Genomic DNA, 14,573 nt, shown 5'->3' on the forward strand with positions numbered 1-14,573 from the left:
GAGCACAGGATGCTCTCCACTGCACACCTGTAGAAGGAGGTGAGGACTGAGCTTCCCAGACCAGCTCGCCTCAGCCGTCTGAGGAAGTAGAGTCTCTGATGAGCTTTCTTGATCAGGCTGGTGGTGTTGTTGCTCCAGCTGAGGTTGTCATTCATGTGTACACCCAAGTACTTGTAGCTGGAGACCACTTCCACCGCAGATCCTCTTATGTTCAGGGGGGTGTAGGTGTTTTTGTTCCTTCTGAAGTCCACAATCATCTCCTTTGTCTTCTTCACATTGATGTGAAGATTATTCTCTCTGCACCAGCTCTCCAGGTGTTCCACCTATCAAAGATATTATTATCAAAGAGATTGCACATATGTTACAAGTAAAATAAAAAAAAACACAAAACTATACAGGTCCTTCTCAAAAAATTAGCATATTGTGATAAAGGTCATTTTTTTCATAATGTAATGATAAAAATGAAACTTTCATATATTTCAGATTCATTGCACACCAACTGAAATATTTCAGGTCTTTAATTGTTTTAATACTGATGATTATGGCATACAGCTCATGAAAACCCAAAATGCCTGTCCCAAAAAATTAGCATATCATGAAAAGGTTCTCTAAACAAGCTATTAACTTAACCATCTGAATCAACGACGTAACTCTAAACACCTGCAAAAGATTCCTGAGGCTTTTAAAATCTCCCAGCCTTGTTCATTACTCAAAACCGCAATCATGGGTAAGACTGCCGACCTGACTGCTGTCCAGAAGGCCATCATTGACACCCTCAAGCAAGAGGGTAAGACACAGAAAGAAATTGCTGAACGAATAGGCTGTTCCCAGAGTGCTGTATCAAGGCACCTCAGTGGGAAGTCTGTGGGAAGGAAAAAGTGTGGCAGAAAACGCTGCACAACGAGAAGATGTGACCGGACCCTGAGGAGGATTGTGGAGAAGGGCCGATTCCAGACCTTGGGGGACCTGCGGATGCAGTGGACTGGGTCTGGAGTAGAAACATCCAGAGCCACCGTGCACAGGCGTGTGCAGGAAATGGGCTACAGGTGCCGCATTCCCCAGATCAAGCCACTTTTGAACCAGAAACGGTGGCAGAAGCGCCTGACCTGGGCTACAGAGAAGCAGCACTGGACTGTTGCTCAGTGGTCAAAAGTACTTTTTTCGGATGAAAGCAAATTTTGCATGTCATTCGGAAATCAAGGTGCCAGAGTCTGGAGGAAGACTGGGGAGAAGGAAATGCCAAAATGCCAGAAGTCCAGTGTGAAGCACCCACAGTCAGTGATGGTCTGGGGTGCCATGTCAGCTGCTGGTGTTGGTCCACTGTGTTTTATCAAGGGTGGGGTCAATGCAGCTATCAGGAGATTTTGGAGCACTTCATGCTTCCATCTGCTGAAAAGCTTTATGGAGATGAAGATTTCATTTTTCAGCACGACCTGGCACCTGCTCACAGTGCCAAAACCACTGGTAAATGGTTTACTGACCATGGTAATACTGTGCTCAATTGGCCTGCCAACTCTCCTGACCTGAACCCCATAGAGAACCTGTGGGATATTGTGAAGAGAAAGTTGAGAGACGCAAGACCCAACACTCTGGATGAGCTTAAGGCCGCTACCGAAGCATCCTGGGCCTCCATAACACCTCAGCAGCGCCACAGGCTGATTGCCTCCATGCCACGCCGCATTGAAGCAGTCATTCATGCAAAAGGATTCCCGACCAAGTATTGAGTGCATAACTGAACATGATTATTTGAAGGTTGGCGTTTTTTGTATTAAAAACACTTGTCTTTCATTGGTGGGATGAAATATGCTAATTTTTTGGGACAGGCATTTTGGGTTTTCATGAGCTGTATGCCATAATCATCAGTATTAAAACAATTAAAGACCTGAAATATTTCATTTGGTGTGCAATGAATCTGAAATATATGAAAGTTTCATTTTTATCATTACATTATGGAAAATAATGACCTTTATCACAATATGCTAATTTTTTGAGAAGGACCTGTATATCTAGCATTCTACATAATTAATAAAATAATTTGTCAGAGGGCTACGTCCCCACACACCTGTATCTAATGAGCATTCACATGACCTGTATAGATTGCCTGTACAGGCTGTTTGTGTTCAACTCGCTTCGCTTGGCTTTTACCTTCGTGTCACTATCACTGGAATAAAGATGCTAAAAGGTCTCAGGTTTCAGGTCTCTCTTGTAAATGAGTCCTCGAGGCTCAATGGGATTTACCTGTCTAAATAAAGGTTGAATGAAAAAAAAAAAAAAAGGGAGAAATGTCTCTACTGCTTCCTCACTCGGAGTTCTACGCTGAAATCTGCGGCACACGGCTGACACTCAACATCCAGCCTATGGAGGGTATCACTGATGGTCTTCTTGCCAGTTATGTCTGACCGTCTTCCCCATATTGAACCGAACTGAGACAATTGAACCAAACTGAAGCAATTTAATGACACATGGGGAAACCTGTGCAGGTGCTTTGAGTTTAGTAGATAATTAATGTGTCACACTCAGTTTAAAACATTCATGCTCTGCAAAATTTGGGCTGATTTCTCCACAGTATTCTCTAAAAAAGTTAAATCTGGTCCTCTGGACATTCAAAAAAACAAAACAAAGCAAAACAACAAAAAAATATAGAAACGTTTTGTCTCTCATCCGAGAGACTTCCTCAGTCTGAGGTGCTGTATTCAGCTCAGTCTCTTAAATAGCACCTTCTCAGAGTGGATCAACCAGTTTTGCTGCTGACAACCAAAACCAGCTGATCACATGCTCAAGAAGGACCATCAGCCTAACAATGGATCATTAGCACACTGATGGCTGTTTACTGTTCACAGAGGGCTGAGTGATACTAGCAATCACAGCATTGTAAGAGGGGGACAGTTGAACCCGGAGGCCTCCACCTCTGTTTAATGATGGACGATTTCTTTTCACAAAGATGGCCTCCTTTACTCCTCTCTCAAACCATCGTTCCTCTCTGTCCAGGATGTGAACAACTTCATCCCTGAAAGAGTGACCGCTGGCCTGGAGATGAGTATAGACCGCAGAGTCCTGCCCTGATGTTGTTGATCTTCTGTGCTGGTCCATCCTTTTGGCCAGTGGCTGTTTTGTTTCCCCGATGTAAGACTGATCACAGCCCTCCTGACACTGAACAACATACACAACATTACTCTGTTTGTGCCGGGGGACTGGATCTTTGGGATGAACCAGTCTTTGCCTTAATGTATTTCGGGGTTTAAAAGCCACTGGGACGTTATGTTTAGAAAATAAACGTCTCAGTTTCTCTGATACTCCCTCAACTGTTGAGATTTGAAATTGTTTAAATTGTGGGCCCTGAATTGATCATCTATTAAAGATTAACTTTTTGAATGGAATTATGGAAGTTAAACAACTTTTCCATGATATTCTAATTTTTTTGGAAAGTGTCTGTAATTTGTGGGAAAAGTCCTCGTTGCTTCTTAATTTTCACATCATCCACAGGTGTCCCAGGACCTGCCTTTTCTTCACCCCAGTGAGACCAGTGTCCTCAACCGGCTGTGCAAACTGGGCTCAGATTACACCCGCTTCACCGAGTTTATAGAGCAGCACACGGGCCACGTTCATCAGCAGGTGAGCCTCATTCTGACCCACGTTCAAGGTTTGTTTAGGGTCTTCAAATCGATTAGCAGTTATTCATTATTTTAATTTGATTTAAAAATAAAGGCGTAAGACTTCTTGAAGTCTCCCCTGCAGCCTCTCAGGCCAGAGTTTTACACTGAACTTTGAGAAATCATGGGGTTGTGGCTACTTTGATCAGATGTTTAACACGGCACTCAGTGACATCTCATGCCATATTGTAGATCACATGATCTCATGATCTGTTTGGCTCTTAGAGGATGTGTTGTAAAGGACTGTCAGCTACTACCACTCCAAATTTGACCTCAATATCTGTAAAAGTCACTGAGCTGTATGTATTTTTGTGTAGCCACAGGTCGATTAGCTGTGGCTGACTCCAATAGATGAATCAGCTGTTTAATTTAAATCCGTCCAATGGTTCATGAGATATTTTGCTAACAGACAGGGTTGACTCCAAGAGTTAATGTCAAGGATTTAAGCAAAGATGTTGCACAATGTGTTCAAGTTAAATACCTGTAAAATAATGCAGTTAAAGCTAATTTTTGTGTTTTTTAAGCTCCGTTGGTTGTGGCGGCCATCTTGAATTGGGTTGACTCTAAAGAAAATCAGTTGTAGATGTCAGCCTGGTGACAAAGACGTAATTGTTCCACCTTCACCATCAGTGGTGACCGATAATGAACGTGTCTCATGAACATGATGTGTAACACAGGAGCATCACACAAACCAGCCCAACCAGACGGGACTTCATGGAATTTACCTGCGGGCGTTTTGCACGGGGCTGGACTCCATGCTGCAGCCATACAGACAGGCCCTGCTGGACCTGGAGCAGGAGGTACAACCAGGAGACAAACCACGAAACAACACTAAGGATGTGACAGGACTAGGCCTGTCGCGATAAACAATAAATCAATCGCATGATGAATAAATTATCAACCTCATTTTCATTTATCAGTTTTATCGTTTCTTCGTGTCTCTCTTTCTACTGAAGACACTGGATGACAAAAGGCTCAACTCCGGTGTTCTTCACCGATCCCTCCCTTTCTCTTTAAAATCTGTTAACGATCCAAAATCGCATTTTTGGATGGTTAAAAGCAGCTAAGCTACGAGCTAAGCTAACAGGCCGACCTCTGGGGAAAAAAACCTCCATCTTGTCGAAGCTCCAAAATTCACGGTTGAAACCTGTGCCTTCGTGTAAAAAGTTGTTTTTCTCTACAAAAAGAAGCTGAGAACTTGTTTACTGATTTTTTATTTTTTAATTAAAAGCTTTGTGTGACAAATGCTATGCTAAAGAGCTAAAACCACACCGAGCGTCCGCCATTTTGAGAACTGGAAAAAAGGAAAGAGAGACAGCCCATGTGACGTCAAGAAGTCTCCTCCCATTTTTCTTAAGAGACGCTGCTCGCGCCCTCACTATCCATCCTTCGGTTCAAACTGTCTTATACTGCCATCCAGTGGTCAAATAGGTACTACATACAAATTAATCAACAGTTTTTCTTAAATTTGACAATAATTACTAATTATTGTCAAATTTCAATCAATATTATTGTTTATCGCAATCATTTCTGAGAATTAAACGCTCAGCAAAATTTGTTATCGTGACAGGCCGTGACAGGACACTTTAACATCTGAGTGTGTGTTTCAGTTCCTGGGAGATCCACATCTGACAGTGTCTCATGTGAATTACAAGCTTGACCAGGTAGGTGCTGCTCTCAGTCAGATGTTTGTGTTTGAAGGTCGATGAAAGCCTCAGACGTTTGAGTTTGAGCTGTTTGTGCTCCAGTTTCAGCTGCTGTTTCCTTCTGTTCTGGTGATGGTAGAAACGATCAAATCACAGAAGGTAAGAAAAGTCTGGAGAACGTTTGTTGTAAAAATCTGAGCCAGTTTTCGTCCTCCACAGAGAAGGAGCTGTAAAAAAAAGTTATTTTGCAACCAAATAACTTTAAGAATCTGTTTTAGTTTTAAGTCTGTTCCTTTTTTATAGCTCATCTAAAAAATAACCCAAATGTTTCAAAAAGTCCATTCTTGTGGGGTAACTGGATAAATAGAAAGTAAAAGTGCAGAATACTGATCCACCAAATAATATACCACTCTGACCAGCACATCAAGTTCATTAACTGAAGGGAACAGATACACCGTGTGCCTGGAAAGGCCTCGCAGCATTTAATGGTGGTCCAGTCGTAGTCCAGAATGGATTCAATGTCAAATATTCACACACAGCCACAATGACGATGTCAAAAAGTTTACAATTTACAAACAAACAAAATGGACACAAGTATCCACAGTGTTTGCTCTTTACTTTGTTGAAGCTCTTTTGGTACCGTGTCTGGTACCAACCTACAGGGTTGGTACTTGTTCTGGGACATGTTTTGCAGAACCTCTCAGCTCCATTGGGCTGGATGGGGAGCGTCCATGTTCAGATTCCTGTTGATGTGTTGGATCAGGTTCAGCTCTGGGTTCTGACTGGTCCTCTGGACCTTCACATAGTTGTCCTGAAGACACTCCTTTGTTATCTTGGCCATGTGCTTCTGAACAAGATGTTTCTAATTGTTCTGGTGGAAGAAAGTGTTCCTGGTTACATTTTTGTTCTTCTTTCAGCTTTTCCCTCTTCAGGGGTCTCCACAGTGAGTCCTCCTCCATCTCACTCTGTCCTCACTCCAACTACAGTACTCCCTCGTTACTTCATGGTTCGTTTTTCATGGACTCGCTCTATCGCGGTTTTTCTAAGTAAGATTGGACATGACACAATTGGCTGATTGATGGATGAGCCATGAATTGTTTATTTAAAATAAATTATTTTAAATGATTTAGCACCATGTGTGCAGCCCACAAGTGCAGGGAGAAACTCCCTCCTGCATTTCTCCTTCATGGTCTTTATGAAGGTTAACCCTTTGCTGTCCAGATGCACCGATCGACTTGTCTTCAAACTTAAAACTGAAATGTCACATTGTAAAAATCATCATAATCACAAAATATAAAAGTGTTAAAAGTTATATTTAATTATTTTAGAACTTCTATGTTCAGTTGTGGGGCAGCACGGTGGCGCAACTGGTAGAGCTGCTGCCTCTCAGTGAGCAGGTCCCTGGTTCAAACCCCGGTTCAGGGGCCTTTCTGGGTGGAGTTTGCATGTTCTCTCCGTGCATGCGTGGGTTTTCTCCGGGTGCTCCAGTTTCCTCCCACAGACCAAAAACATGCATGTTAGGCTGATTGGTAACTCTAAATTGTCCCTAGGTGTGAGTGAGAGAGTGAATGTTGTTTGTCTCGTTTGTCTCTATGTGTCCCTGTAATGGACTGGAGACCTGTCCAGGGTGTACCCCGCCCCTCGCACAGTGATTGCACACATGCACTCTGTCTTACTACGCTGACTTTCATTCCTCTTCTTTCAAGTGCATACCTCCACCTCTCCAAGTTCTCTTCCACTTTATAGTTTTGGCAAAAGTGTTTCACGCCGGATGCCCTTCCTGACACAACACTCACCATCTACTTGGGTTGGGACCGGCACAAGAGATATAGTGGCTTGTGCTTCCTAGTGGCTGGTTTTCATCTGGTCTTCCTGATTATATTTTATTGTGAGGATTAAAAGACATGTCCTGATCAAAAATAACATCAAGGTTCTTTACTTTAGAACTGGAGGCCAAATTAATGTCATCCAGAGGACATGAAGGATGCAAAATTTGGTCCTAAGATGCTCAGGTCCAAAAAGTGCAGCCTCTAACCCTAACTGATCTAATCTTAGAAGTTTGATCTAAAATGGTTAGATGTCACCTGATAAACGCTGCAGCTTATGTCATCAAACAGAAGTGTGTGTGTGTGTGTGTGTGTGTGGTTCAGATCCACGGCTGTCAGATCCTGGAGACGGTGTACAAACACAGCTGTGTGGGCCTTCCTCCTGTTCGCATGGCCTTAGAGAAGTAAGTCTGTACATTCTGTGACATTTGAATGATTTTATGTTGAGCATGACACAGATGAGCTCACCGCTCGAACATTTTCTCATCTGCTGATCATTCGTCTCGATTGTCAGTGTGATGAAGAACTCATGGTTGTTCTTTTAGCAGTAAAGATGTTTGCATGAATAAAGTGGATGTAATGAAATGTTTCTTTGTGTATCACTCTGAGACACGTAACAACATCCACCTGATGCGTCCGCAGGATTCTGGCTGTGTGTCATGGTGTGATGTACAAGCAGCTAGCAGCCTGGATGCTGCACGGCTTGCTGCTGGACCAGAGCGAGGAGTTCTTCATAAAGCAGGGCCCCGGTGCAGGAGGTGCTGCCGCCAATCAGGATGAGGAGGAGGACGATCTGGGCCTGGGAGGTTTGAGTGGGAAACAGCTCAGAGAGTTACAGGACTTGGTGAGAGCCACGGTGGATCATTTGAAAACTTTTTCACTTTCCTGAAACATCCGGTGCAGTTGAACAGAAAATTATAAATCAATGTCCCGAGGAGAAATCTGTAAAATAAGACAGAGCTGGTGGCATAAGTGCGCACACCGTTAAGAATTTATTAAAGCACTTTCTAACAGTGTGAATGCTGAGTCGGCAATTGAACGCTGAGTCAGGATTCACACTGTTATCCTGTTTGCAGTTTTCTCCACATTATTTGCAATTAAATTACTTCCGCATACTTTGAGCTAATTTACCCACTCGTATATTAAAACCTTCCACTGTTAGAAATACTGTGCTTTTAGCTATTATCATTTTTCTGCTTTTAGCTACTGTTTTGCTGCTTTTAGCTACCATTTTTCTACTTTTAGCTACCATTTTGCGGCTTTTAACTATCATTTTGCTGCTTTTAGCTGTCATTTAGTTTCATTTAGCTGCTTTTAGCTGTCATTTTGCAGTTTTTAGCTACTGTTCTGCGGTTTGAAAACTATAAGTTTTTTAAATTAATTGCTATTATCTACTTTTAGTTTGCTATTTTTAGTTTTTAGTTAGCATTTTTATTTTCTTTTAGCTGTTAGCAAGTGTACTGCTACTTTTCGCTAGCCTTTTCTACTTTCAAAGTTCTAGTTAGTTTTTTGGATACTGTTAGCTAGCATTTTCCACTTTAAACTTTTAGCTACTGTTGCGCTCCTTTCAGGTTTTCCTTGTTCTTCCATTTCTGTCTTTTAGCTTGTTTGTCTTCTTTTAGCCAGTCTTCTTTTAGACCTTTAGCCACTGGTTCAGTTTCATCAGCGTTGTCGCTGCAAACAGTTTCTGTAGTTTACCTTTGACGTGGTTCTTCTCTAACCTGCCGTCGGCTGAAGACACTGATCAGTCTGACCTCTCTGCACCAACAGCTCACCTGGACTCAGAGCTCGAGGAGGAGCAGTCAGTCAGTGGAACACAGTCAAACAGTCATCAAGAAGTTAGAAAACACGTAAAATAGCAACAGGATGTTTGTCCAGAACAAGAGAACCATGTCATAGAGGCTGTAGAGACACTGGAGGAGCTGCAGGGAGTTCTGGTTCTGTGTGGGTCCACAGCCTCCTGTCTTCTGAGTGGACTCTGGGGTAGAGAAGCCTTTCTGTCAAAGAAACAACGTTCACGTCCAACTAAATATTACAAACATAGATTAATGAAGTCTGCCAGGAGCCTGGGGTAGGATGTGTTCTGGTCCAATGACCCAGCTGCAGTTCCAAGACGTCCATTTGGTGTGGGAACAAGACTGGATCACCACAAGAGCACTGTGCCTGCAGTGAAGCATGGTGGGGCACCATCATGGTGTGGAGGGTTACTGGAACTGTGGTTTTAGTCCAGATGGATGGAATTATTAACCATTCCAAATACTGGAATATTTTGTCCTGAAACCTTCAAATGTCTGCTGACAGCTGAGGGTGAAGATAAATATTTCTTTCGGGATGGCGGAGACCCGGAGCATACATCCAGACAAACAAGAGAACCTCTTCATCAAAAGGACCAGCAGAGTTAAGATATATTGTATTTGTTGGACTATAAGGCGCATTAGATGAAACAAAACAGTCAGATAAGTCAAACTTTATTCAACTCATTCACAATAAAATCAGTTCGAGGTCAGTAAGCACAACCAGAATTAATCCATAAGGCTCACTGTTGACTTTTGAGAACATTAAAGGATTTTAAGTGCGTCTTTACAGTCTGAAAAATATGGTACATTTGATAGAAAGTTTGTGGGGAGGTGTGAAGAGGGCTGTGCACGAGATGTGCTCACAGTGGGATGGACCAAGTCGAGGCGTGTCCTGCTGAAAGACTAAAGGAACTATGCTTCATTAGAAGGGCCCGATGTGAGTCTCACTGCCGTGGCCGTGCGACACAGACAGCATTTTTGTTGTCTGCTCAGAGTTCTGGTTTCACCTGCTCAGTAGAAAACTTTTTTACAACGGGTCCAGCTGAACTGTTAAAGTTTAGTCAAAGGCCTCGTGGAAGGAGAGTGGACAGTTTCTGTGCACAGATGAGACATTGTGGAGACACGGGGTCCTCTCCTTGGCTGGACACCTTCGGGACACGTTCCCACACCGTCTGTCAGAAACGGTGGCGATCTGTTTGTGACTAGAACAAGAGTGTCTCACCATCACGTCCCCATCAGACGTCTTACATCTTGTGAAGTACAAACCAGGCTGAAGAAGACTGAAGGCTGGAATTAAATCAGAAGGATGGGTTTGATTCATGCAACCAGCGTCTTACATCTTCTTATGTATTTTTAATTCTTACTCCACGTTTTTATTCCCAGTTGAACTGGGCAGGACTTTACTGTAAAGGTGGAAGACGTTGGTTGTAGTTTCATTTTTACATCACAACCCCTGAACAAGGTGCACACTTTTCTACCTGCTGTAAGAAATGCAGCGAAGGACAAGAGCTCGGAGCGACCCGGTGTCACTGGTCTCAAATACCTGAGCGTGTGTGTGTGTGTGTGTGTGTGTGTGTGTGTGTGCGTGTGTGTGTGTTGTTTTCCCAGAGGCTGATTGAAGAGGAGAACATGCTGGCTCCGTCTCTGCAGCAGTTCTCTCTGCGGACAGAGATGCTGCCTTCTTACATCCCCGTCCGAGTGGCCGAGAAGATTCTTTTTGTAGGAGAGTCTGTTCAGATGTTTGAAAACCACAACCACAGCCCGTCCAGAACCGGTACCGACCTGCACAAAGTTCTGCCTCAGCAGTCCCTTGGTTCAGAGCTGAACAAGCGTTTGTTCTTCCAGGCTCCATATTGAAGCACCAGGAGGACCTGTTTGCTGCCGAGCTGCACCGACTCAAACAGCAGCCCCTCTTCAGCCTAGTGGACTTTGAAAACCTGATCGATGGGATCAGGAGCACGGTGGCAGAGGTGAGGTCATGGCACGGCATCATTTGAAGAGTCAGTGAGCTGCTCCTCTGTAAACCTGCTCTGTTTGGACGTGCAGCACCTGTGGACGCTGATGGTGGAGGAGGCAAACCTGCTGGAGCAGCTCAAGGTTTGTGTCACTTCAGCCACTTATCAATCAGAACATTCGGCTCCTTCAGGAGACGGTGACTTCAGATCTTTGTAGCTTTTTTACTTTTTAAAAAGGTTTAACTTTAATTACAAATATTTCCCTGTAAAAATGACTTGAGATGCCTTCAGCTTCTAAAACATTGTTCTCTTTCACATCAGCGCACCTTAAGTTTTGTTTTCTTAAGCTGCTTTTACCTACCATTCTGTCATGTTTAGTTTTTAGCTACTTTTCAGCTAGTTTTGGACTTTAGCATGCCTTTTGCTACTTTTATCTTGCAGTGAGTGTTCTGCTTCTTTAATCCGTTTCATCTTCAGCTTATTCCAGCATTCGGCTTTCTCACTAAATGCAGTTCTTCTCGTTAACATTTTGTTCTGGATGAAGAATCTGTGCTGAATGAGCTGCGCTGACATTTTGAGTGTCCTGCAGATCATCAAGGACTTCTACTTGTTGGGTCGTGGGGAGCTCTATCAGGTGTTCATTGACCTGGCGCAGCACATGCTGAAAACCCCTCCCACAGCCGTCACCGAGCATGGTAAACCTGAGCGTCGGCTCATGTTCAGTTTCTAGGACCCGAGTTGGGAACTCATCGGTGTTTTGTAGACACGAGTCATAAGAATGTTACCTGTGCATGATTCAAGGGCTTCTTCAGCTCTGCAGCTTCTCACATGTTCAAACGGTTTCCTCTCCACAGACGTGAACGTGGCATTTCAGCAGGCTGCTCATAAAGTGTTCCTGGATGACGACAACCTCCTGCCCCTGCTGCACCTCACCGTGGACCACCAGGGCAAGGACAGCAAAGGTTCACTCTTAGCTTCATTAAGCTAGCTGCAGGTGGAGACACTACACTCATATTTAGCCTGTTTCTGCTTCCTGTCGTGGAGAGAAGAGTTGGAACTACCCCCGTCTGTTTGTGTTGTGAGCACCACAAGTTGAAAATAAGTCGGGTATCGACTTCCATTTTGGTGTGTGGCTACTTCTAGGTGTAAGAAAGGTCACTATCAAAAACTGAATTGCCAAGTCAAAATCCAAGATGGCCACCACCATATATGAGAGTATACAGGCCACCCCCACCATTGAAGAAACTATGCTTTCTATTTTTTAAACTGCTGAAAAGTAGTTTCCTCTAATGACTGGGTTAAAAAGTGAAAGTGTTATGTTGTCATCCAGCCTCTGATGTGTGTCCCATCAGTGTATGAATATGATAAAGCTCTGATTAGGCTCTTTAGAATGATTTGTTCAATTATCTTTGTAGAGATCTAGTAGAGTGCTGTATGAATGGGTAAATGAGGGCACAGGTTGTAGTGTAAAGAGCTTTGAGTATCTTGAAATAAGATAGAAATGTGCTATATAAGTACAGTACATTTACCATCCACGTATGTTCCCATCAGTGCTCTGCATCTGACCCTGAGGTACACCTAAGTGGAGCAGCACACAGCTATGTAAGAGCTTGGGTAGCAGTTTGGAGACAGGTGCCATGCTCAAGGTCACCACAACATAGAGTAGAGTTTCAATTCAGTTTATAAAGCGCCAAGTCACAACAGAAGTCATCTCAGAACACTGAACATAAATTCATATTTAAAAATAATAATTTAACATTATTTATCTGAGGAGCAGACTGCTTTGAGTTTAACTCCATCACAGAACTCTCATCTTGAACAAGCATGAAGGCGACAGTGGAAAGGAAAAACTCCCTCATGAGGAAGAAACCTTTAGCAGAACCAGACTCAGGGCAAGGGTCATCTGCTTCAACCAGCTGGGCTTGGTAGGAACAGATACACAATGGCAGGTCAAGAATCACGTTAAGATAGAAATAGTATCAAATGAAAACTATTCAGTTTTAGCAAATCATTTAAGGAAATGAGGTCAATTTGTCCTCCAGTAGTCTAAGCCTATAGCAGCATAACAAGTCAACCCTAACTATAGGATTTATCAAAAAGGAAAGTCTTATCCTCAGTCTTAAAACTGGACAATGTGTCAGCCTCATGGACAGAAACTGGAAGTTGCTTCCACAAGAGAGGAGCCTGATAAATGAAAGATCTTCCATTCTGCTTTTGGAAACTCTAGGAACCACGAGTAAGCCTGCAGTCTGAGAGTGAAGTGCTCTGTTAGGAAAATATGGAACAATAAGATCTGTAATATAAGATGGAGCCAGGTTTTTGAGAGCTTTGTAGGTTAGAAGTAAGATTTTGAAATCTATTCTGGATTTGACAGGGAGCCAATGGAGAGAAACTAAAACTGGAGAAATATGATCTCTCCTACTAACTCCAGTTAAGACTCTGGCAGCAGCATTTTGGATCAAATGAAGACGTTTTAAAGAAGTATTTGGACACTCAGATAATAAACCATTGCAATAGTCCAGTCTCGACGTGACAAATGCATGGACCAGTTTTTCTGCATCATTTTTAGATAAGATGTTTCTAATTTTAGTGATATTAAGCAGGTGGAAGAAGGTGGTTCTAGTAACGTTTTTAATGTGGGGGATAAAAGACATGTCCTGATCAAAAATAACACCAAGATTTTTAACATTAGAGCTGGAGGACAGATTAATGCCATCTAAGGAGGGAGAAAGACTGAATAATTAATTCCTAAGGTGCTCAGGTCCAAAAACCAAAACCTCAGTCTTGTCTGTGTTCAACAGGAGAAAATTAAGGGTCATCCAAGGTTTTATGTCTTTTAAGACATGATTGTCGTCAGAGTAGTTGATTTGATTCAGGGGAATGAATCAAATCAGGGGGAGTGGTGGCGCAGAGTTTAGAGGTGGGCCTGTGATCCGAAGATCGCCAGTTCACGTCCCGGCCCCGACAACATCAAAATTGTGGCTAGAGTTGCACCTGCAACTTCCTGGTCCCAAGTCAGCTGCCCTACCACTGCTCCACAGCCACAACATGACCACTTTCACTTTAGTGTGTGATTTCATCTAGACATAAGAAAGGTTATTATCCAAAACTGGTTTGTCATATCAAATTCCAAGATGGCCACCACATATACACACACTGTATATATGTATATGGTAAATGGACTGTACTTATACCTTTCTATCTAATCAAGATACTCAAAGCTCATTACAACAATCTGTGCCTCATTTACCTCCACACACACATTCATACAGCACTTTACTACATCTCTAGAAAGTTAATCTGAATCTGAAGAGACTAATCAGTGCTTTAGATCACATTCATACACTGATGGGACACACATCAGAGGCAGTGAGGGGTTCAGTGTCTTGCACATGGACACTTCAGCATGTGACTGCTGGTGGAATTGAAACCCCAACTCTCCCATTGGAGAACGACTGCTCTAACCACTCAGCCACAGCCGCCCCCATGCTATATTTTGTATGATATATACATACACCTACACCATATATAAAGTTTACTTGCATTCCAGTACTTCTCTTGACCATTAAATAAGGAGGGCGCCCCACCTACCAACTCCCCCACGCAGCTTCGTCACTTCCAGACAGGGAGCGGAGATTGTAGCAGCTCAGACTCCAAACTGCACGCAATACACACGTAGCACTCCACTCTCCCCCCCCCC

At 43.1% G+C, this 14,573-nt stretch overlaps 2 protein-coding genes across 2 annotated transcripts in view; one reads left to right on the forward strand and one right to left on the reverse strand.

Annotated features, from left to right (window-relative positions):
• tp53bp1 (tumor protein p53 binding protein, 1) overlaps positions 1 to 14,573 on the reverse strand; it is a gene marked incomplete at both ends in the record, with an annotated part of 265,669 nt that overhangs the window by 184,457 nt on the left and 66,639 nt on the right.
• Positions 1 to 14,573, forward strand: part of tubgcp4 (tubulin, gamma complex associated protein 4) — a 192,347-nt gene that overhangs the window by 176,369 nt on the left and 1,405 nt on the right. The window contains exons 2-12 of the mRNA XM_037692259.1: positions 3,484 to 3,612; positions 4,328 to 4,450; positions 5,261 to 5,314; positions 5,399 to 5,455; positions 7,447 to 7,526; positions 7,765 to 7,966; positions 10,527 to 10,692; positions 10,764 to 10,888; positions 10,965 to 11,015; positions 11,463 to 11,568; positions 11,728 to 11,835. Coding sequence (XP_037548187.1) covers positions 3,484 to 3,612; positions 4,328 to 4,450; positions 5,261 to 5,314; positions 5,399 to 5,455; positions 7,447 to 7,526; positions 7,765 to 7,966; positions 10,527 to 10,692; positions 10,764 to 10,888; positions 10,965 to 11,015; positions 11,463 to 11,568; positions 11,728 to 11,835 — 1,201 coding nt within the window. The remainder of the gene's footprint in view (positions 1 to 3,483; positions 3,613 to 4,327; positions 4,451 to 5,260; positions 5,315 to 5,398; positions 5,456 to 7,446; positions 7,527 to 7,764; positions 7,967 to 10,526; positions 10,693 to 10,763; positions 10,889 to 10,964; positions 11,016 to 11,462; positions 11,569 to 11,727; positions 11,836 to 14,573) is intronic.

The sequence above is a fragment of the Nematolebias whitei genome, chromosome 2 (assembly GCF_014905685.2).
Source record: "Nematolebias whitei isolate Nwh7 chromosome 2, NemWhi1, whole genome shotgun sequence".
In the NCBI taxonomy this organism is placed as follows: Eukaryota; Metazoa; Chordata; class Actinopteri; order Cyprinodontiformes; family Rivulidae; genus Nematolebias; species Nematolebias whitei.